Source organism: Apostichopus japonicus, chromosome 17 (assembly GCF_037975245.1).
Source record: "Apostichopus japonicus isolate 1M-3 chromosome 17, ASM3797524v1, whole genome shotgun sequence".
Taxonomy (NCBI): domain Eukaryota; kingdom Metazoa; phylum Echinodermata; class Holothuroidea; order Aspidochirotida; family Stichopodidae; genus Apostichopus; species Apostichopus japonicus.
Window position 1 is genome coordinate 25134963 of NC_092577.1, and position 23887 is coordinate 25158849.

The window sequence follows — 23887 nt, forward strand, 5'->3', positions numbered from 1 at the left end:
GGTCAGTTGTAGTTGTAAACCTCTCACTCGATAATTCACTTTCTTATGGCGTGGCTGACATTGTAAGTACAAGCTGGATTCCGCAAATAATATGATCTTGAGGGCCAGCTAATCGCCCGGCGTAATTTTCAGTAGCGTCTTATTACATTCAGCACACGTACGCATTGACATGCACAGGAAGCTTTGTACACGCTGTAGCGGTCGCACAACGATGTATTGAATAGTATTGAGTCAAGAAGGGCCTCCCATATCCACAGGTTCAGAGGTTATGACAAAATTTTTGCAAACAAGGCTGCTTAGATGGCGCTATCATTGTTTGCATATAACGATAAACTTTATAAATGTAATAGCGCCGCCGGTTTCTTGTACGCGAGCGCGTTTTTAAGGTACATTTGTAGAATCAATCTAAGTTTATATCTTAAATATCAGTACCTGTACTAATTCTTGGTGAAGAACCATGTTCCAGTCAAGGTCAACGAAAGTGTAGGACCCATATTTTGCAGAGTGACCTGGGCTGTCACTCCTTCCATCTCCACCATGGTTCACTGCCATACCGATCTCCTTCAGCCCCTCAATCATCTCCTCCTGCGACTCCCGCCAAACTCTGCTGATTGTTGGATGCAGCCAGTTCCTCTGATGCCTGTGAAATGTCCGTTTTGTAATGGCAGGACAATACATATTTGTAAAGACCCGCAGGGTCTTTGAAGGATTTGATCCTGCAAACAGAATCCCTGCACTCATCATCAGGTTGCCATGGGGAATGTTTCCTACTAACGTCTGGCTGTCCCAGAAGGTGATGTTGGCACACTCTTTACACCTCTGCCTGACCCTTATCATGGACCCTATAATGTTTCAGCTCCCACTCACTGAATTTGCAAAGACCACATTCAAATCACTTATAAAAATTTTTATTTGGTCATTCAGACAGAATTTATATTTTTGAGGATTTTTTAGAACAGCCTTTTTTCATCATGAAGGTATGAAAAATGTCAATCAACAAAACAGGCAATGTCCTTCAGAAAAAAAAAACAGACCCTAATACTGTTCATCTATGATTTGCCAAAAGAAATGTAATTGGACGGGAATAAATCTAGTAACAGGAAAACCATTTTGCACTTTCAGAATTGCACACACCACTGTTTCATGAAAACCTTTGATATTACTTTCTTACATTAGAGCATGCAGGTTTTGTGTGCTTGACCAAACGCATGTAAGGCTGAATTCTAAAAACCAGCAAGATCTGTTGATAATTATTACCTAACAAAACAACCCATTCATCTGCTCACACTTTTTTTTTGGTGTTTGTCTTCAATTTTCACACTTTGAGAGAGAATGATTGACTACATTGTACTTAATATAGTGAATTGAGTTAACATATATGTCATACACTGACATGCAAATGTGAGAAAGAAGGATAATAGTTCTTACACTGGAGATGATCCAGGTCCATGATCACCACTGGGATCAGATGAATGAGAAGAAGGCTCATAAATTGGGCTTGATGGCTGGTTTGGCTCACTGGATTCTTCACTAAGTTCTGATGGTGGCTTTGTAGGGCTAACTGATAATGGAGTGGTTGGCTTGGGGGTAGTTGGCTTATGAGTAGCTGGCTTTGGAAACTCCTCAGATGTGTGTCTGAACTCTAGTGGTGGCAGTGGGACAAAAGCACACTGAACGTATGCCTGAACATACTCTGTTCAAAAAATTGAAGGTTGAGATTTATGTACATTGCAAAATGTTTCTTACCTAACTAGACAATAATTTGCACTTACAGGGTTTGACAAACACATGGCTGCATTGGTTTTTCTTCTGTTTAACAGTTTTAGCAATGTAGTTTAGAAATCCTCAATGTCAATGTCTAATTAATGACATGAATATAACCTTGGGTCTATTTCAAATGTCTTAACTGTCAAGCAACATGAAGTCATGTACACACCATATATCAAGTCAATCTCACATTTATTCGCTAAAACCTGCAAATCATTACTATACAGCATATTCACAACAAAACCAATAGGGCCCACCATTGTGCCAAGTAGTATTTCAACCAACCCACAGTTCTATAGATTCTGTGTGAATGAACCAAATTCAGGCATAATTTTCTCGGGCCCCACCCCTCATATTTAACCAGTAAAATGAAATCTGGAACTGAAAATCTTCAATTCAAACCAACCCACTGTTCTTCACATTTACTTACATCAACACACATGTTATCTTCAGTAAATAGTACTTGAGCAAAGGAACCAAAAACTATACAGACAACAATCTTATCTACCAGTAGGGCATGGGCAGAGGTGATGTATTACCTTTAGACAAAAAAGCAGTCTCAACGGCCAACTCATCTCTGACCTGAACGTTCACAGTATCCCTTGGTGCAACAACAATACTACTTTCACCCTAGAGATGCAAATGTTAGATAAATCACTGATGAAACATTGCACATGACTCCATTCAGTTCTTAGATATTCTGTATTTTGTGTCCATGAACACTTACATATTATGCACACAATAAAACAATATATACATATATATATATATATGTATATATTTACCTGGATTCCACCTTTGGTCGACATTCCATGCTCTAAACGTGTAATTTAGGTCGTGTAGTTTGGCTCGCTCGTGTACAGCCAGTCGTGTGCTTTTTGAGAAACGCTTGATGCTGTTGGATTGTGCACAGCGCCATCTATTATGTCGTAACTTTATTTTCTCAAATCGACCTTTTGATCTTGAGGGACGACTTAACAAAGTTAGGGTATGTATAGTTACCCTCGTATAACAATGAACTTTAAGTCAACAGTCGATTTTTCGGGAATATCTTTCTGTTTGCAATATATATGTTCATTGGAAGAAGTGCTTTGCATCTGAATTTCCATTTCACGCAATGCCCTGGTAAATTTTTGAAGTATTTATCACTGATTTGATTTTAAACAAGATATAAAAAAATTAGGGTGCTAATTTGGAGTGAAGATTTGTCTCTCTCTTATGCACATGCGCAGTGTAGCAATATCAAACTTAACGACGTTCGCACACTTTGTGTAGTGAGAAGTAAGGTGGATAGAATACGTTACATTTTGGTCCTGTCAAGTTCAAAATCAAATGCCTCTTACCATGGTGAGTAATTAAAATCAGTAATAAATAATTATAAGGTAGGCATAATATTATGATTTGATGTGTATGTGGATCTGACCTGCTATATGCATTGGCCATGGCTAACTTTACTGCAGTTAGCGTAACGTTATGGCTGGTCTGTAGCATACTACTGTAGTATTGGTAAGATGTGTTGTGGTAGAAAGCTGCAGCATTTGTATTGTAGGCCACTAGGCTATTACTAGCTATGCCTATCCCAGAATACATTAAAGAATAGGCCTATGCCTAGATACAACATGAATAGGCCTTTTCGCTAAGATCATGTGTAGTATCTGTTCCCTTCGAGGTGATGCACACCCGACGATGATCACACAGTCACAGTCCCGCTGCAAGGCGACTGGGTTTGACAGCGGATCAGTTGTTCGGTAGTTTGGTTTTCGTGCCCAGGTTCTTCCTGGGCGACTTTTCTTTAATTCTCTGGGCTCATATTCTAGGATTATTTATGTAATTCAGAGACACAGACAATAATAACCAAGGCTCCATAAATTTCACTGCAGGGTGTTGTTGACCAGAAGTATAGCTACAGCTAGCCTACGCTAGTGTTTGACCGATAAAATGCGAGATAATCACATGTTTAAAGGGCTGATTATCAGGCAATGGTAAAAGAGGGACCTTGCCTAGGCCATAGGCGTAACTGTTGGCTAATTTGGCACAATTAATTCTAATAGTTCCTATTGTTTTTTATGAAAACTGAATTCAAAACTAAATACAAGGTTAGGCCTGAGTTTGGTTTATTGCCAAATGCAGCTAGTGATAGGTCTAATTCTAGCAAAAAGAGAACCAGCTAGCATGGAGAATGATGTTCCCTTCTGTGTCATTTCTTTACAGAACTAAACAAGTTTTATTTGTGCAGTATATAGGTGCAAACTTCCCTGCTACCTCGATGGTACATATGTTCTCAAACTTTGTATTTAGGTCAGGATTTGTTGCAAGCACATCTATTTGGTTACAATTGCCTAGGTCTACAACTTTTTTACTAAGAGCCTGATAATACATCACTGCGGAGTCTCCTATTGTGATATTAATGTATGCAAAGGATGCTCATGTTTCACAGTGAGACTCTCACTTTCACGTATCGTCTGCAGGTGAAATTGTGAAACTTTACAGTAAAATGCCATTTACACTTGCTCTCGTCTAAGTTTTTTAAATGTTTTTATTTGGAATGCACTTTGAACATAGCTCATTGGAATTTTGTGTTTTCAGATCTGCTTTTATATGCATGAACAATTATCTTTTAAATATTCAGGTTTGAAGCAGCAATCTCTTGAATGCTAACTTTGATACATCATGCCTGGTCATTATCTTCTTAGTGACGTAGAAAACTCTCAGCTGGCTTATTTGTGACTGTTACATTAAATATACACTTGTAGTTATAATGCACCAGCCTTCACGTGTGGATATTTCAGACTGACAGCACATGGTTGCTTCTTGAAAATAAAGTAAAGATGCTTTGTTTTTTCCCTCTGCAGATGAGAAAAAAAAAAATACAGTATCAACTTAACCCAGTGGATGATGCCAAAAATCACTGCAGAAAATGCCAAGATAAGCCTGGATTTGAAGGCAAATTTATAAACCATTACATCGGTATGTGAGCAATTCTTATGTCACAGCCCTATTTGATATCAATCTTACAGCTATAGACTAGTGTAGATTAATTCATGAGTCAAGATTTAGTTGCGGTTTAAAGATGACTGTAAAGCAGAGCTTTTAGCACCAATGTAATCAAAATTGCAATTTTGTGTCACTTAATTACATAATGTTTATGTAATATTAATTGTTATAATTGTAATCATAGGCATTTTTATCATATGTTTCAATAGTGATAGTGATTACAAAAAACACTATGGTTGAAACTATCATACAATAACTCAGTGTTTTCTGTTTAAAGTGTAATTAAGGTTTGGTTTACTATTGACTGAACTCTTTGTACTCAGTAACATTATGTGTGTGTATTGTTTTGTTACAGGCCAGGGAGTTTTCACAACCACAAGTTTTAAGAAGGGAGACTTCCTACTTGATTATGCAGGGGTTCTTATCACAGCCGAAGGAAGTAAAAGGGAGGAAGAGTACCCACCAACCACTGGCAGTTTCTTATTCTTTTTTTTAAAAGATAAGTGGTAGGTACACATACAAAGCTGTTTATTGCCACAGTGACCAGCCACTAATAGTACAGATTTTAAGGACAGTTGCAGCACCTGTATTTCTAGACCATTTCTTCCCACATTTAGGGAGAATGTACTATTAATGGGGGCAAGTAAGTCACTATTTTGGTTTAAAATGTGATGGTTGCTATTATGTTTGGCTGTTTCTATGACCAAAATACCAGTTCTGCTAATAATTGTTGTCACTCACTGCAAAAGGCACCATTGTTTATCTCTGCATCTTCCAACTGTCATTCAGAATGGACAAAGCTAGGTTAACTATAAGAGTACTATAGGTCCTTCTTCAGCACTCATTGCCAACCGGTTGTTTGTTGTCATAAACTGCTGAGTTGTTTGCTGGATACATGACAAAGTAACATTTTAGTTCATTTTAGTTCACAGTTGGCTTCGTGGAGTGCAGACGTGTTTTTTGCTCTCGCTCTCCATATACTACACTGTACTATATTAACTTATACCGTATTGCACTGTACTGTACTGTGCTTCCCGCCAGGCGGGAGTGGTATTTTCTGTTAGTACGTGCGTGCTACAGGCGTTGGTTTGTTTTTCGATATATTGTTCTTACTTTACTATTACTTTTGTTTTGGTTCGTTTCTTGCTCCTCCGTGGCCTAGTCACCTTGCGGTATCATGGCGTCGCGCCGTGATAGCCGTATTGTTAAGTTAACTTTTACCGGTGAACAAGCGGTTCCACCGGTGCAAGTGTTCAGTATTTTGAAGAGTAAGGGTGTTGCGGTTCCTGGAGAGGTTGACGCTTTGCAGGCTCTCCAGGGTCGTAACACATGACTTACGGTTCACCAGTGACGTGACCCGGCAGAAGGGTGTCACGTTGCTGAGTAATGTCGATGGTTTGACAGTTACGCCATACGAACGTTCCGTATGGGTAACTGTCATCCATGGGTGCGTCAGGAACTTGTCGCAACTGTTTTAGGTCGGTTTGGGGCTGTCAAGGCTACCAAAATGTGCTCCTACGCACAGGCCCCTGGGGTTTTGAACGGGCACCGACAGGTTCGGATCGACCTAAAGCAGGACATTCCCTCCTTCCTGTTTATTGCAGGGCATAAAGCTCACGTGCGTTATCCCGGTCAGCCCCGCACCTGCTTCAGGTGTGGGGAGACCGGGCACGAAGCCAAGGGCTACCCAAACAAAAAGTCTGGGCGCTGCCTTCGTCTTGGGCATGATACCTCTGCTTGCCCAAGCGAAGTTGTGTGCTCACTCTGTGGGAAGGAGGGACATGTTTTTCGCGCTTGTCCCTCCTCTTATGTATTTATGACAAAGAGCAGGGGTCAGGCAAAGTCGCAGAGTTCTGACGCACCTACTGCCTCGGAGGAAGCTCCACGCAAGGAGGGGGAACCATGGGGGATTCACCTTCCGCACCTGGTTCACCCTCCCCCGTAGTTGCAGACCCTAACCCCGTGCCCGCACCGAGAAAGTCTCCAACAGCTTCTCCCATCAACTCGTCCAGTTCCGTCCCCAGTCCGCCGCCGGTATCGCCAGATCCGGAGACTCTGTCCGACGGCGACTCCGGGGACTCGGTAGTCATCGGGTCTCCGGAGGCTCTGTCTGACAGCGACTCCGGAGACTCGGTGATCGTAGAGCCGAAACGTGCCACCGGGACGAGCTGGTACGACGAGATGGGGGAACCCTCTCTAAAAAGGTCGGCCTCAAGCGACGACTCAGACGACGATATGTCGTCTAGAGCTCGCTTGAAGCTTACAGAATCGTCATCGGCGTAGTTTTGCCTCATTGCCCTCTCATGGCCCATACATTTTCAGTTGCAACTTTCAACGTCAATGGCATGAGGGATCATCGCAAGCGCAGTCGCATTTTCCAATATTGTATTTCAATGGAAGTCGACTGCGTTTGCCTGCAGGAAACATATTTTGGAAGAAGATGTCCCTCTATGGGCTTACGAGTGGGGTGGTGGGCTGCATGCTTCGTTTGGTTCGTCTTCATCCTGTGGCACTGTCATCCTTCTGTCACCTCGTCAGGCGGGTTTTGCCACTAGGGTGGAGACGGATCACGAGGGCCGATTAGTTTGCATTCTATTCAAGTATCCACAGGGTAACATCTCCCTTTGCAATGTGTATGCTCCCAATCGGCCTTCTGCTAGACGAGAATTTTTTAACACGCTACCTTCCTTTGTTCCTGGTAGTGCACCATGTGTCATGGTCGGAGACTTTAACTGTGTCCCAGACTCGGGTCTTGACAGACTCGGGGCTTCTGTGTCTGCTAGTCCTGACGCTGGGATCACAGAATTGGACAGATTCACTTCGGCACACCATTTAGCCGATGTCTGGAGGCATATGCACCCGTGTAGTACAGTGTATACGTGGGTGAGGGCTAACGGAGAAGATGCCTCCAGGATAGACCGAGTGTATGCGCCCGTAAGTTTTAAATTTTCGGGTTGCGAGACGCTCAGCTGTCCGCTCTCTGACCATGACACTGTAGTAGCACGTTTTGTTTTGCCTTCCATTTTCCCCATCGGGCGGGGCCTGTGGAAGCTTAACTGTCGGATTCTTGGCGAGGCAGAGTTCCGCCAAGGTTTCGAGACCAGGTACAAAGGATGGCAAACATTGAAGCCGGCCTTTGCTTCTACATCCCAATGCTGGGATGATGTCAAGTTGCGCATCAAACGCTTCGCAATTCAGTATTCCGTGACCCGCGCACGGCGTCGAAGAGAACATTTTTCGAAGCTGTGCGCGGAGGTGAAGTTTGGCGACCCTTCGGCTGTCATCGCTTTGCAGACCTATCTCGATGAAAAGTACCACGGTGCCCGCGTCAGGGCCCGTGTCGAAGCGGTGGAAGCCGAGGAACGCCCTTCACTGAGGTTTTACCAGTCCGTAAGCTCATCGGCGTGTGACAGACGCGTCCCATCTGTGCGCGCTACTGATGGGACCGTGGTTAGTGACCCTCACGGCATTGTCCGCGTATACAAGGATTTTTATTTGAGTTTGTTTACGCGTGGCAGTGTCGACTTGTCGGCACAGGCCGATTTATTGAGGGGAATCTCAAAAACCGTTCCCCACGATGTCAATGATATTTTGGGGGGGCGGAATAACCACTGTTGAGCTTTTGAAGGCGCTTTCGAAGATGAAGAATGGCAAGTCCCCGGGTTCGGACGGGTTTCCGAGGGAGTTCTACCGAACCTTCTGGGCAATAATAGGACCCGACCTCAGAGCCGTCTTCGAGGACGCCTTCCAAAACGGACTGTTAAACCAAAGTCAACGTCTGGGCATGATTACTTTGCTGCCCAAGTCTGGTGACCCCTTGGACCCTCATAACAAGCGTCCAATCACCTTGTTAAATGTAGACTACAAGTTGTTGGCTAAGGCTTTGTGCAACCGCCTTGCACTGGCTATGCCGCATCTTGTGGGTGATCTCCAGACTTGTGCAGTGAAGGGTCATTGCATCCAGCAGAACTTGTGGTCGATGCGCGACTTGACCGAGATCTGCCATGTGCATTGGTGTCTCTGGACCAGCAGAAGGCCTTTGACATGGTGGATCGGGGGTTTTTAATGAATGTATTGGAGACGTTTCACTTGCACCCGGTTTTTCGTAAATGGATTTCTGTTTTGTATCAGTACAGTTTCAGTTCTGTTATCGTAAATGGGTTTTGTTCGGAGGTTTTTAACGTGGAGAGGGGGGTGCGCCAGGGGTGCCCTCTGTCTCCATTACTTTATGTTTTGTTTAGCGAGTCCCTGTCTCGTCTTTTGGAAAGGGACTCAAGACTTGTTCCATTCGTTGTGCCAGGTGGTGCCAAAGTGAAGTGCGTTCAATATGCAGATGACGTCACGTGTGTTACTTCGAGTCTGGGCTCCTTTCGTGCCCTCTCGCAGGATTTATCTATCTTTGAGAGAGCTACCGGGGCGAAGTTGAATCCGGAAAAGACAAAGGGCCTTCGCCTTGGTAGCTGGAGATACAGAGACTTACCATTCGGTGCATCGTGGTCGGATCAAAATATCAAAATTAATGGTATATGGTTCGGCTGTGATGCACCTTGTGATGTAACCTGGAACGAGAGGGCTGAGGTTCTTGAGAGCAGGCTCGAAACCTTTGGCACCCGCTGGCTTTCGATCCTAGGGAAAGTCACCGTAATTAATCGTTTTGTTTCGCCCATCTTGTGGTACCCGCGCGCGGTGTATCCAATTCCGCGTCGCGTCCTGGTGCGGTTGGAGAGAGCGATATTTTCATTTATTTGGTCGGGTGGTACAGAGCTTGTCAAAAGGGCGGTAATGTACCAAAAGCTGGAGAAGGGTGGGTTAGGGGTGGTTCATCTGGGAAGTAAATTGACCTTTTTGTTATTTAAGCAGTTGTTTGTAGCGGTAACTGACCCAGGGTTGCCTTGTTAACATTTTTTACGTTTTGGGGGAGGTTTGCACCTGCGTCGATGGGTCCCGGCGCTGTTTAGCAACAGAGAACCGCATAGTAGTACTCCAAGCAGGGTGGTGCGTGTCATTTGCTCCGCTCTGATTGAGTTGCCCCCTGTTGACCTGTCACAGCCGGCCCTCGTTCACAGTTCGTTGCAGGATAGGGCCTTGAATGCAATTTTTGTCCAGGGACGTCATTCTGCCGAAGTATGGCGTTCGGTGCATTCAAGGCTGAATGGTGGCAGGCTCCGTGATCTTGCATGGAGAATTGCACACGGTGCCTTGGTGACGAACCTAAAAAGATACCATTGGCGATTGGGTGATGGACTGTGCCCGAGGACCGGCTGTGACAGCTTAGAGAGTACCGCTCATGTTTTTTGGCATTGTTGCTTTGTAGTTAACTTATGGGAGTGGTTCCAGACCTGGACCGACCGTGTTACGGGAGACCGTTCATGGTCGGTAGGACAGGGCTTTATTTTATATGGGGTAGACCCTCCAGTTTGTTCGGTTGCTATTTTGCATCGCATTATTTTTGGTTTGCTCTATTGTAAAAAAACATGTTTGGCGGAATAGATGTGATGTGGTTTTTAGGGGGAAATTTGCCAGTTGGCAGGCAGTCCTGGAGGCGGTGAAGTCTGATATTCGCCTTCAGATTGAAGGCGATTTTCGCCGTTTATCTGGGGCTGCCTTTTTTGGACGCTGGTGTGCTGGGGAGGGGTTTTTCGTTTCGCTCCGTACTGGTCGTCCTTTTGTGGTTTTTTTAATGTTTGAGTGGGGGGGTTGGGCGTTTTGTCTCTGCAGGTCGGCGGGCGTATGTTTTATTGGCTCGCTTGACCTGAGTTTCGTTTGTAAGAATGGGATGTTTCGGTAGTGCCGTTTGGCCGTGACGTTTTATATCCCGCATGGCGGGTCACGTAAAAAGCACATTTTAGTTCACTAAATGCACAATGCTCTTAAATGCACAAATCATTTTGAAATAATTAGCCTAATCTTCAAGAGAACTGGAATAAAAGCTGATATTGGTATCACTATTGGAAATTTGTGATGGACATTTCAAAACCTACACACAACTGTATATCCTCCTTTAAAGGTGGAAAAGAAAACAGACTTTTCCTATGTAACATCAAAAACAGGATTGGGAATATTGCTAGTATTAAAATAGAAATTGACCTTCAAAACATGTTTAAATATGGTACAGTGGGATTCTGCAGTATTGCTGCTGTAGTTTTTTGTTCTTTAGGATTCTGCTGTTGGTGCTATAAATGTTTTCAGTAGTGGTGGACAGCATTTCAAACCTAGCTGGAGAAGTTCTGGACACTTAAATATTGAATTGGCTATACATAAACTGTATTCACAACAACACAGCCTAGGATCCATGAATGGCCATTGATTTTCAAAAGACCCTTGACGTATACTATTACCTTCTTAAATATGGCATTGTTTCAAACATAAGCCTAACCTTCAATACATGTTAACAAGGGTATGGAGTAGTGTTTGCACGGGTACGTTATCCGGGTACCCGCCCGACGCGATACTACCTGGTTCCTAATTTATTAGCCGAATCCTACGCAAAGTGTGATTTAAAAAAAAAAAGGAAAACCGACGGTTCGGCAGATTTCCCATTGACTTAGTGTGGTGTTAGGGCTACCATGTGGTCGAAGATAACAGCATATAACGAAGGTACCCGCCCGACGCGATACTACCTGGTTCCTAATTTATTAGCCGAATCCTACGCAAAGTGTGATTTAAAAAAAAAATGGAAAACCGACGGTTCGGCAGATTTCCCATTGACTTAGTGTGGTGTTAGGGCTACCATGTGGTCGAAGATAACAGCATATAACGAAGGTACCCGCCCGACGCGATACTACCCAGTTCCTAATTTATTACCCGAATCCTACGCAAAGTGTGATTTTTTTCTTCAGCAAAGCGATTGTTAGGCAGATTTCCCATTGACTTAGTGTAGTCTTAGGCTATCCCATGGATATCTTATAACTGCGTCACAATTTCAGCTAATAAATAGATGGCTAGGCTAGATTATCCCATTGACTTAGTGTGGTGTTAGGCAACCATGTGGTCGAACGTAACAGCAATAATGACAGTATTCCATGGATATCTAGCGTAACAATTTCAACGAATAAAAAGATGGTTAGGCTTAGCCAGATTTCCCATTGAGTTAGTGTGGTGTTAGGCTACCATGTGGTCGAAGATAACAGCAATAACGAAGGTACCCGCCCGACGCGATATTACCCAGTTCCTAATTTATTACCCGAATCCTACGCAAAGTGTGATTTTTTTTTGGAGCAAACCGATGGTTAGGCAGATTTCCCATTAACTTAGTGTGGTGTTAGGCTACCATGTGGTCGATAATAACAAAAGTATCCCATGGATATCTTATAACTGCGTCACAATTTCAGCTAATAAACAGATGGCTAGGCTAGATTATCCCATTGACTTAGTGTGGTGTTAGGCAACCATGTGGTCGAACGTAACAGAAATACTGAAAGTATTCAAAGGATATCTAGCGTCACAATTTCAACGAATAAAAAGATGGTCAGGCTTAGCTAGATTTCTCATTGACTTAGTGTGGTGTTAGGCTACCATGTGGAAGAAATTATTATTTATTCATGCGATTATTTCATATTTTATTTCATTTATAATTATTTTTTTTATCTATTTTGATTGATTGATTGATTGACCGACCGACCGACCGACTGATTTTTATCATTTCTTTTTTATTTATTTATTTCGTTTATTTCAATCATAAGGTCCCCGGTTCGAGTCACTCCCAGATTAATGTACGTCGTCCAGTTACAGAGTTGTTGACAATTAACAATTCATAATCATGGACGTTAAATATGAATGTAAGAGACTGACTCCGGTCAGCTTGCGGCTTTGATAAGCCAATGAGGCTTCTTCGCGAGTTCCTGCTTGCAGGAGGATCTTATACATACATACATAGAAGGAAAGGGTGACAAGGTATTTTCAGAGATGTTTATGGATTATAGACGGGATAACTAAAAAATAATAATCGCAAGTGGCCTTTTACCAATCGTTTATTCCAAATGCGATCAAATTGCACGAATCGCGCAATCTCACGTCTTATGCGAACCCTGGGCCTGCAAAATAGATAGTAGTAGTAATAACTGTTTAAGAGCTAAATTGGATATTTATATGGTCTGATCCAATAGACGTGGAGAGCAAGCATAAGCAGCGGCGGCAGTGCGATGTTAGTAGTAATGTTAATTATATGAAGTTATTAACAACTTAATGAAAGAAACAAAAGCCAATAGAAATTATTGAGGAAGGTTTTATACATCATCTTACACCTACATATTTGAACATGAGAACATTGTCAGTAGAGAATATAATTAATTTATTATAGCATCCAATATGAAATTTCTTGAAAACATTTTTTTCTGGGTACCCGGATACCCGACAGGTAATGGCTCTTGGGTACCCGGGTCCCGATTTTTGGACCCGTGTAAACACTAGTATGGAGATTCTGCAGCATGGGTGGTCTAATTATTGGCAGAAAAAAGGTTCTTAATCTCCATTGTTCTGTCATTGACATGTAGACAATCCTTTAGATAAAATATATCTCCTTAACTCTTAGCTTTTTATTTCCTTTTTTTTTGTTACTTCCTTTTGTGCGCTTGTCTGTTAATGATTAATTTATTCATTGATTGTTATTAGCCATCTGTTTGATTTTATTTTTAACCACCTTATTGCATTCAAATTTACCAAATTATTTACTTCTGAAGTACTGTTTTTTGATGATCTCCTTCGTTGATTATTCTGGAAATTTGTGTTCCTTTTTTTCAGTGTTGATGCAACAACTAACTCAAAGAGGTTGGGTCGCTTGGTAAACGATAGTCCTGCAAAAGAAGCAAATTCCTACGTGAAAGTAATTGATGTTGATGGTATTCAGCACCTTTGCCTTTTTGCGCGACATGACACAAGGAGTGGTACTGAGTTGAGGTACGACTATGGAGTCCCAGGGTTACCATGGAGGCAAAAATGTAACCGAATTAAAAATCTTGCTGACCATATGTTTGATTGTGAACTGATGGAGGAAGGTACTGCTGAAGAGACTAGGGAAGCATCCACCACAGAAAGCATCCACTGCAGAGGAAGGAGAAATATCTGTATTGAAGAAAAGCAGTGTTGTAGATGAATCTTTTGCATTATCAGCCATTGAAGAGGAATGTGAAATAACAGCCAAAGAAACTGTTGTGGAGGAATGTGAACAAGCAAAGAAAGACACTGATGTAGAGGAGGCATGTGAAATCTCAGCTAAGAATATCATTGGAGAGGAAAGTAAATTACCAGCCAAAGAAATTACTGTGGAGGAATGTGAACAAGCGAAGACAGACACTGATATAGAGGAGGCATGTGAAATCTCAGCTAAGAATATCATTGGAGAGGAAAGTAAATTACCAGCCAAAGAAATTGTTGTGGAGGAATGTGAACAAGCGAAGACAGACACTGATATAGAGGAGACATGTGAAATCTCAGCTAAGAATATTATTGGAGAGGAAAGTAAATTACCAGCCAAAGAAATTGCTGTGGAGGAATGTGAACAAGCGAAGACAGACACTGATGTAGAGGAGGCATGTGAAATCATCGGAGAGGAAAGTGAAATAACAGCAAGAAAAACAGCTGTCACAGAAGGTAAAATGTTCAAGAAAGTCACTGTTGTGGAGGAAGTCATTAAAATACCTAACGAAGATACTTCTGAGGAGAATGGTGGAAGGCCAGTCACTGCTAGAGGGGATAGTGATACAGGCACAGAAACTCCTTTCATAACTGTTGCTAGAGAAATAGACATGGGGGAAGGGAAATGCTAACAACGCTCTCGTGGTTGTGGACTCCCAACTTTCAACAAATGTTTGCGTCAGATTAGGCAAAGCAGAAAACGCCCAGCTTCTAGTGATGAACAATATGTATCTGATAGTTGGGATTCAGAAAGTGATGTTGATGATCCCACCTACCAGTACAAAGGAAGCCATGATGGAGACTCAGATTCTGACTGATTCCTGTTGTAACCTCCAGTTTAGGGTTTGTGACAGATACAAAAATGCTTGTAGGTGAAAATAGTGCTGATCGAGGCTTCACCAGTACCCCAAAGAACCACAACTTGTCAAGAAAACCCAGAAGACGGTGTCCATTCTGTAATATCTTCCAAGCGAGTCTATCAAGGCATATACGGTTAAAACACAAAGGTATCAAGGAAGTTGCAGATGCCATGGAGGCTCCTAAACAGGAACGTTTGAAGCTATTTGATGGTTTTAAGAAAAGGAGGAATTTTTAAAGAAAACAAGGAACAAACTAACCAGGAGAACCCACAATATCAGCAAGAAAGAAAATGCAGAACAGGGTCCGGGAAGATTATTATGTGTGGCAACTGTCAAGGATTCTACCATCCAGTTTTTTGCCAGACATAAAAAGATATGTCTTTCAGAGGCATGTGATGCAACTGTGTCTATACCTCTGTCGTTGCTGACAAAACTGGATGGGGCTGATGACTTTCTGTGTGAAGTCCTTTGCAAATTGAGGGAGGATGATATTGGAAAGATTTGCAAAACAGACCCTCTGATAATTATGGTTGGCAAGAGGCTCTATATGAAGAATAAATTAAAAGCTGACAAGAAGAATGAAGTGAGGAAATCTGTTATGTCCTCAATGAGACGTTTGGCAGCCCTATACCTTGCTTTTAATGATTCAGAAGAAGAGTTGGGTCCTATTAACAGGGAAGAGGCTACAGTTGCAGACATGTTCAAGAGGTGTAATTTCAGTCACTTGGACAAAGCAGTGGTGTCATACACACGCAAAGGAGGTGCACAAGGTATGGATGATTTGAAACACGGCCTAAAGAGTGCCTTGTACTGTGTGATCAAGAGAACAAGTAAGATACTGAAAGGAACCTACCATATTGATGAACATGACAAGAAAGCTGAGGATGTGGACAAGTTTGTAGACATATTTGAGCTAAACCATGATTATCTTTTCGGGGATGCATCATATGCCATGGCCAAAAAAAAAAATTAAACACTCCGCAAACCAGCAGAAATGCCTCTAGAAGCAGATGTCAAGACAGTTACAGACTATACTGTATCAAGGTTGCAGGAGATTGTCAACGACCCCTTCAGCCTATTTGATTCACATTTGTATGTTGAACTGAGAGACTTGCTAGTGTGTCGTCTTACACTTTTCAATGCAAGACGAGGAGGGGAACCTTGCCGTCTTGAGTCTGTGCGAATGGAAGGATGCAGAAGGAAGTGTATGGATTGACCCTGGCGAGGTAGAGAAACTAGACAATGCATTAGACAAGTCTCTTGCAAAGGATATGAAGATTGCATACCAAACAGGAAAAGGCAACAAACACTTAGTGCCAGTGTCTTTGCAAGCACTCAGAATTCCTTGTACCATGTGTTAGGCTGGCATGCAGTTCATAGTGTCTGTGAGAAGTTGGAGTTGGAAAAAGGACATCTGCTTACAGCTACAAAAAATAGACACCGAGTGAGCACGATGTACGCCGTGATGGACACAACAGAAAGTGACAGAAGATATTTTTATGAACATATGGGCCACTGAAAGGAAATCAATCATGATATTTATCAGGCCCAACTTGCTCTAATGGAAGTCCTCAAGGTTGGACGTTCACTAAAAGAAATTGATGGTAACTATATATTTTGAAACATTCCTTCACATTGCAAAGAATAATAAGTATTGTGCTCTTATACATCATGTATCATTTTCCCAACATGTCTTTCCAGTCAATCATAACATATTAAACATGGTTGATTTTACAGTTACGTTTTCATAAAGAAAAAATATTATTTTGGTAATCCAGTGAATGTAATGCATCTCATACCTCTACCTTAAAGTGAACATTTATACTGAATTTGTTATGTAGTTTTTTATTTTGTGTTTTCGATGAACCAAATATATAATAATGATATACCCAGAAGTTGCAGTTATGCAAAATTATATCTTGTGGAATCAGTTACATACAATAAATATCCATACGGTATGTATAAAACTCTAAATTTCAACATCTTTCTCTAATAATGCAGATGCTGAAGAAGATGACGATGAGGAAGCAGAAGTGGAAGCTCCATGTTTTTCCCAAGTCCAAAAGCGTAGACAAGGTAGTATTTATCTTACAACTTTGTATGTGTATATGTTGGAATTGAACTGTACATGCTTAGCTACATTCAGTCTTGTGCTGTTGTTTGATTGAGTGGTTGACATTGTGTACTGTGCGTCTCTGTTGCCCACTGTATGTAACACTGACCTCATTGTGGAATAGTAGGCCTCGTTCTTGTAATATATCATTTTGATTTAATCTGTATCCACAATGTATGTTAAACCTGTATCTAAAAATTTCCTTTATTAATTCAGATGCCAATGAAGATGAAGATGAGGAGGCCGATGTGGAATTTCAATGTTCCTCTCGAGTCAAGAAGCGTAGTCAAGGTTTAAATGGTTGTTTTTGCATCTGTAACTTCTTTATGTATCTTGGAAGTGAACTGATATTTAGCTATGTACAGTAGGTAAGTGCACTATATTGCAGAAAATGTTGATATATGTGCTTATATGTAAAAAATATGTACTGTCGTTTGAAACGGTTGACATGATTTGTATGTGTGTACTAAACCTGTGTATCTTGATCTGTGCTCACAAGTGTAACATGATAGTGGCATAGTACTTCTTGTTGTGGAATCATTTCGATGTAACCTGTATCTACAATGTGTGTTGAACTCTAAACCTCCAAATTTCACCCATTAATTCAGATGCCAATGAAGATGAAGGTGAGCAGGATATTGAAGCTCCATGTTCCTCTCAAGTCAAGGAGCGTAGACAAGGTAGGCTACTGTGTGTTAATTTTAGAAAGTTCTGTAAATACCTTGGAATTGAATTGCTCATGTTTAGCTAGCTTGTTAAGTGCAGTAGTGTACACAGTAATGAAAGGTACCTACTGATGTGAAAGTCAGCCTGCTACACGCATGTATCTGTGTTGCTCAGCCTTACATCATTCTGACTACACTGAATAATCTCTTCCTATTCTTTGAGTGAATGGCATATTGAATCCATGCGATCTGATGTCTGTATCCAGAACTGTTGCATCATGCTGAATACTTTGTGGAATGATACGTTTACCTATATTGCTTGAATGATTGTTCAGATACATATTGCCCTGCAACACCCATGAAATCTGTATTGAACATAGCACAGCCATACATTACATTGGACATTAATGTCTACCTATATTTTTAGTGGTATATATTGTGTACAAGAACTATGCAATCTGTATTGCAGTACTAGCGCTGTCTTGTTATACTGAACACTTTGTGAATAAAATGTCTACCTGTTGTTTGAATGATGTACATATATTCAATTGTAACTTAGTCTTGCAAACTGTATTCTCTACCTATTGCATCAAGCTGTTCATACTATTGTGAAATAATATGGCAACCTATTGTTTGTATAGATGACAAGTGCATTTGTCAGAGCCCTTGACCCATACAAGTTGTATTGTTCTATGCTGCATCATAAACTGAATGAGTGTGGAATAATATGTCTACCTATTGTTGAAATGAATGGTCAACACATATGTCAAACTGGACCCATGATTTACACAATCAGTGTTGTGCAATAGTATTGTTGCATCTGACTACAGCTTTGTGGAAGAATATGTTTATACCTAGTAATTTGGATGAATGATCAACACCCGTACTTTTGCCATAGTATTTGAACCATGCAATTTGTATTGTATTCTGCTGCATCATAAACTGAATGAATTGTGGAATAATATGTCTACCTATTGTGTGAATGAATGGTCCACACATATGTCAGACTGGAACCATTCATACCATCAGTGTTGTACACTAGTACTATATAGCAACAAACATGCATTGTGGAAGAATACTGTACCTCTTCTTATATGTTTGAAGGAATGGGCAACATATATTTATCTATGAGAAACATGCAATGTGTGTTATTCACTAATGCATCATATACTTAACACTGTACAACAATCTACAGGATGCTTTGCGGATCCAGACTACCAATTGATTGAGTATATTTTCAACATATTTGTTCCTATATCCCCCTCTACACTGTGTTCTGTCCTGTTGGCCTCACAGGTACATGTGACTAATTCATGTTGCATTGTAATGTTCTTCTGATGAATTAGACTGGCTACAAAGTAGAGTAATACACTCTAACAGGGCCCAAGTTGTACCATATCTAGAAAGTTATAGTCCGTGTTTGGGATTGTAGCAGATAAAGATTTTCCTGTAGTGGTATTGACTAATTTAGGGTCAATGCATACATGCATGGTCATTGTACAAATGTAAGGAAATTTTGATATGAAGCAATGCAGCAGTATAGTTTGTTCTGACTGTCAAAGTGTGTCTTTCTATTGTTTTTAGTAAGGGTTGTGTTTTCAATAAGCTTTTGACATTTACCAGTGTAGAGGGAACTGAACTGTGGCATTAATGTAGCATGATAACTGTGATCAACAGTACATTTGTCAGACTGAAACCATGCAATTTGTTTTATTCTCTGCTGTATCATGCTCTGCGTTATGGAATGGTATGTCTACTTATTGGTTGAATGAATTGTCGATACATTTGTAAGACTGAACCATGCATGTAATCAGAGTTGTACACTATTGCCACATAATGTGGCATAATATCTACCTATTGTTTGAATGAATGGGCAACATATACATCTACCACAACTAGGCATGCAATTTGTATTGTTCACTGTTGCATAAATATGGACACTGTTGCATCATATTGACTACATTGTAGAAAAATAGGTCAACCTACTGTTTGAATAAAGGGTCTACTTATACGTATTTAAATATATAACTCTTGCAATCTCTATTGCTCATTGAAGCATATTTCTGGCTACATTATTGTGGAACAATATGTCTACCTATTGCTTGTATGATTGGTCAACACCTTTATATTTGTTTTCAAAATCATAGCATGGCATTCAACAGAATATATTTTTATTTTATTGAATAGTTGGAATGCAAATGTAAGAACAATTTATTTGTTCACTTTTGCTGGCATTTATTGGTTTAAAATGGATTTGACTGCTCATGAAGTGCTACCATTTGCAGTTGACCATTGTTGTTATCCTTCTACTATATGTAATTAAATTTTGCCTTCGAAAATATATATGACTGTATGTTAGCATGGTATAAGTACAGTAGGTCAGCCCATGATCCAGGATTCCATTCAATGATTTTCTTAACTGGTAGAAGGAATGTTTACTCAAGAATATTGAAAGTGTCGCTACTTTGATATACTCAAAAGACTGTTACTGTGCATGCTGCTTATGAATTGTTCATTTGTGTTGGCTACTGTTTAAAAAATGCTTATTATGGTGATCCCAATGTGTGAGAGTGGTATCCTGTCAGTGTTGCAGGGTTTGGGAAGTCACTATTCAGAAGCTGGAGAACTCTGGATATTGTATTTACTGCGTTATTTTTAGTTGACAAGAAAAAGTGTACAAAGATCTCACTTGTTTGTGTTATTCAATTCTAATTAGTATTCTTTGTTCCTTAATTGTTGAATCATATATCTGTTATCATTCTCAGGTCGCAAATACACTCACTGGACAAATGATGAAGAACATGATGAGGTTAAAAATTACTTTAACTCATTCATTCTGGACAAAGAATCAAAGAAACTACCAGGTCAGAACTAAATAAATGGTACTTTTTGTTATGATATGTAGGCAATGACTTCCTACCAGTTTGTCTGTTAGCAAGGAGTTAACATGTATTTGTGTACATGCATTATCACTATCTTTGGATTTGTGAGTTTGTGGTGTGCATGCATATGTGAGAGTGGGTGTGATATATATGTCTGTTGGTTTTCTATTGGAGGGTCAGGAAACCTTTCTCACTTAAGAACATCAAAAACTAGGATCCTTTCAATGAAAACTGTGGATGAACACTAATTTCGAGAGGTTTTATCATTTGCTTTTGACTAGGATTCAAAAATTAACAAGTCGTGTATGTAGTAATTACCACCCCCCCCCCCACCCCCTCAACATCCTGCTGAAATGACTTTCTTTTCCCTCCTTATCCGAAACATATGAGAGCATATTCCGGGGCTTAGCCACTTTTCCACAAGCAGAATGGGGTGGAGGTACGCAATGGTTGCACACAGTTGCTTGTCAGCTGGGTTGGACTCATTGCAAACTCATATAATGCAACACTTATAGGAGCAGCTTGTTATGCTGGGCTTGAACATTTTATCTGGAACACATTTCCCATTGGTGAACCATCTTGGAACTTTTAGGTTGCAAGTCAGTAGTGCTGTGCATGTTCAATTAATCTACTAACAGTTTCAGTGTTGTCGTTAATTATCTTAAGCACAGGTTTTCACATTCAGGTAAACACTTTTGTGACTGTTTCTCTTCATGTACTACATCTTTATTCCATCATTTCAGGAAGGAAAGAGATCCTATCTTTTCTGACAACAGCAACAAGCATGTGACATGATTGGGGCACAATAAGAACTAAAGTTATGAATGAAAAAGCCAAAAGAGATAAACTACGACAGCATAGAATGCAAGCAATGGAAGTATCTAATAAGTGACAAGTCTGGAGCTGACATAACTTCCTCTACATCGACCCAAATGTGGAAGTGGAATAACCTCATCTTAAAACAATTTTAAGTTTTATGGCTTAGGTACCTGATTTTTGGTTTATATTTTCTTTTTGTTTTATTCTACTTTGGATAGTTCAAAACAACTATGCTGGTTGATTTTAATATTGTATACCAGGTATACCTTTTACATGCCTGTCCACAGGTAGATTTTTTTATTGTTATATGTCATAAGGGTCTTCCTTCAGGAGTTGAAAGTCAAAATGTTTTTAAAAATGAAGCTCATGCATATGCAAAGGAGGCTATGGATAAACTTTAACAATACTGGATTGAGACCTATAAACTGGATTTTGCCTTAAAATGCAAGAAGTTTTAATTAAAGTACAGGCACAAGTTACACAGTGAAAATCTAGATACTGCATCAAATGCATTCAAAACCACTCTTCTGTTTATCTGTACCTCAACTCCTGCTTCCACTTTTTTGAAAACATTTTCTTGTTTGGCCACGATAGAATTTAAAACAGCTACAGCAGACACAATGTTCATGTTGTTGTTTCACATGAGGTTTACAATGTGTACATTACCTTTAGAACTGTTGTCATTAGGAAAGATCTGTCTTGGAAATGTTACAGAAATGATACATATGTTATCAATAAGGAGTGTAACCCTTTTACACCTGGGTTATGAAATTCAGCTTTTACTAGGAACCTCCATTATTTCAAATATTTGTTTGTTAAAAAAGAGTTATTTCCAATAAGGATCTCTTATGTTTATAATGTTCACATTTGTTTCCCATGGTTTCAAACTTATTGCTGCTTTTGCTACTATATGTTACATTACAAATGTATTTTGTTAAGAGAGTTTGGCTTTGTACATACATATAGGGGGTGAGTGGGGGGGGGGGGGTTAAAGTTGCAAGTTATTACACAGTGAAGTGCACACATGATGTGATAATTGCTACAAAGCTTTGGAATAATGAACTAAAGTGAAGGTGAAAGTTTCAAGATAAAATCTGGAGACAGTATATTATGATCATGAAATTGACACTGTAGCCTAAGGTTGACCTTGTGTACTGGCACATAGGTTTACATTAGTAGTGGTTGGGTGCACCTTCACCCTTGCTTCTATGATAAACCACCTGTAATGACAAGCTTATGAAGTTTGAATAAACCAGTGTTCCTGAAATATGCTTTTGTGTTTGTTCTTTGAGTGGCTACCTTTGTGAATCAATTGTTTAACCATATAACTATATAGTAGTTTGCTGCAGCTAATAAGTTACAGCGTCCACTTAACATGTGCAACTTAACATGTCACTTAATATTTGTTTTCAAGAGGGCTTGTGAATTGCAGGGAAAGTTCTTTATGGTAACTGTATTATACCCAAATATACATCTCATACTAGCTCTTTCATAACCCTACCACGAAAGCCAACTAAACATTTGAGTCCTCACAGTTTGAGAGCAAAATCAACTGAACAAAATTTCAGTGCAGTAGCACTTCGCCTAGAACACAGGGGCATCCCTAGAGCATAGTACATTGGGGTGGGTCAACTTGCATGGAAAAATACCAACTGAAACGGCTTTTCTGCAAGTGGCACAAGGGCAGTGATCACCTGAGGGGTTAGGAGGGCACCATACTAGGCTGGTTTGAAAGCTCTAGAGGGTTGGGGTGAAATGAAGTTGGGACTTTTGAATATTTCAACATAATTAGATGAAATTTGATAGTACATATGTGTAAGCTTTTAAGTAACGTTCCTGTAAATTGGATTTTACAGGTTTTTATTTAGGTTTTAGGTTTGTGCCAGCATATTGACCTTGTTTGAAAGAAATCAAAATTCAACCCCCCACCTCCCCTTCCCTATCCCTCACTTTCATTGTGACAGTCCAGCTAGAAGTGTTTTGACATCAAAAGAAGAATAGTTACAAGCTTGACCAAATGTAACCTTCATACGACATAAAAAATAAGGTAAATATTACAAACGTATGAACAGCAAAGCTATTAGATTCAGGAACTTGGTTCAAACAAGAAAAATTAACCAGACAAGTGACAATTGATCCATGTAGTATATTTGACTAGTACCACCAGCCTATAACAAAGGATATCATCAAGTAACATCTGGAAAATGGCGAAAAATCCTAGAATTTAAGCTAATTAATCTCTTGCATAATTTGTGAGATAATTTTTAGAATTGAGAGGAAACTGAATATATTGAATTGGTATGAGATAGGTTCTTTGTATGAAATACAATACCCCATTTAACTTAATCACAAACTCATATAGGCCATTCTAGTTGTTTCATTTGCTATAGAATTTCCCTCTGGTTTTCTCATTATCAGGCTCTTTTTAACATGTTAGTATATGTCTCCCTTAAGGTCAGAGTTATTGGTCGACATATACACTGTCGCCCTGTCAAATAATACGTCGACATATAACAATGTCGCCCTATGGTACATGGGAGGGTTAGAAAACATTAAGTTGACAGTTTTTTGGGAGGAAAAAATGTATATCTTACCAGAAGCATAATTTTGAAGAAATGCATGTACATCATTTTGGGGCTGCATGTGCTGATGTTT

At 40.3% G+C, this 23887-nt stretch overlaps 1 protein-coding gene across 1 annotated transcript; it reads left to right on the forward strand.

Annotated features, from left to right (window-relative positions):
* Window positions 1-16220: 16220 nt before the first annotated feature.
* Window positions 16221-23573, forward strand: LOC139984231 (uncharacterized). Its single transcript, XM_071998051.1, has 6 exons — window positions 16221-16357; window positions 16755-16829; window positions 17083-17157; window positions 17475-17546; window positions 20297-20395; window positions 21157-23573. Exons 1-6 carry the CDS (start codon window positions 16315-16317, stop codon window positions 21201-21203), a joined length of 411 nt encoding a protein of 136 aa, XP_071854152.1. The 5' UTR covers window positions 16221-16314; the 3' UTR covers window positions 21204-23573.
* The last annotated feature ends 314 nt before the right edge of the window (window positions 23574-23887 follow it).

Excerpts from the sequence above, each read along its gene's own strand:
- LOC139984231 (XM_071998051.1), top strand. The coding sequence starts at position 16,315 with ATGGAAGTCCTCAAGGTTGGACGTTCACTAAAAGAAATTGATG. Across the intron at positions 16,358-16,754 it reads TTCACTAAAAGAAATTGATG|ATGCTGAAGAAGATGACGAT; the intron begins GTAACTATATAT and ends CTAATAATGCAG. Across the intron at positions 17,547-20,296 it reads AGTCAAGGAGCGTAGACAAG|GTCGCAAATACACTCACTGG; the intron begins GTAGGCTACTGT and ends TATCATTCTCAG.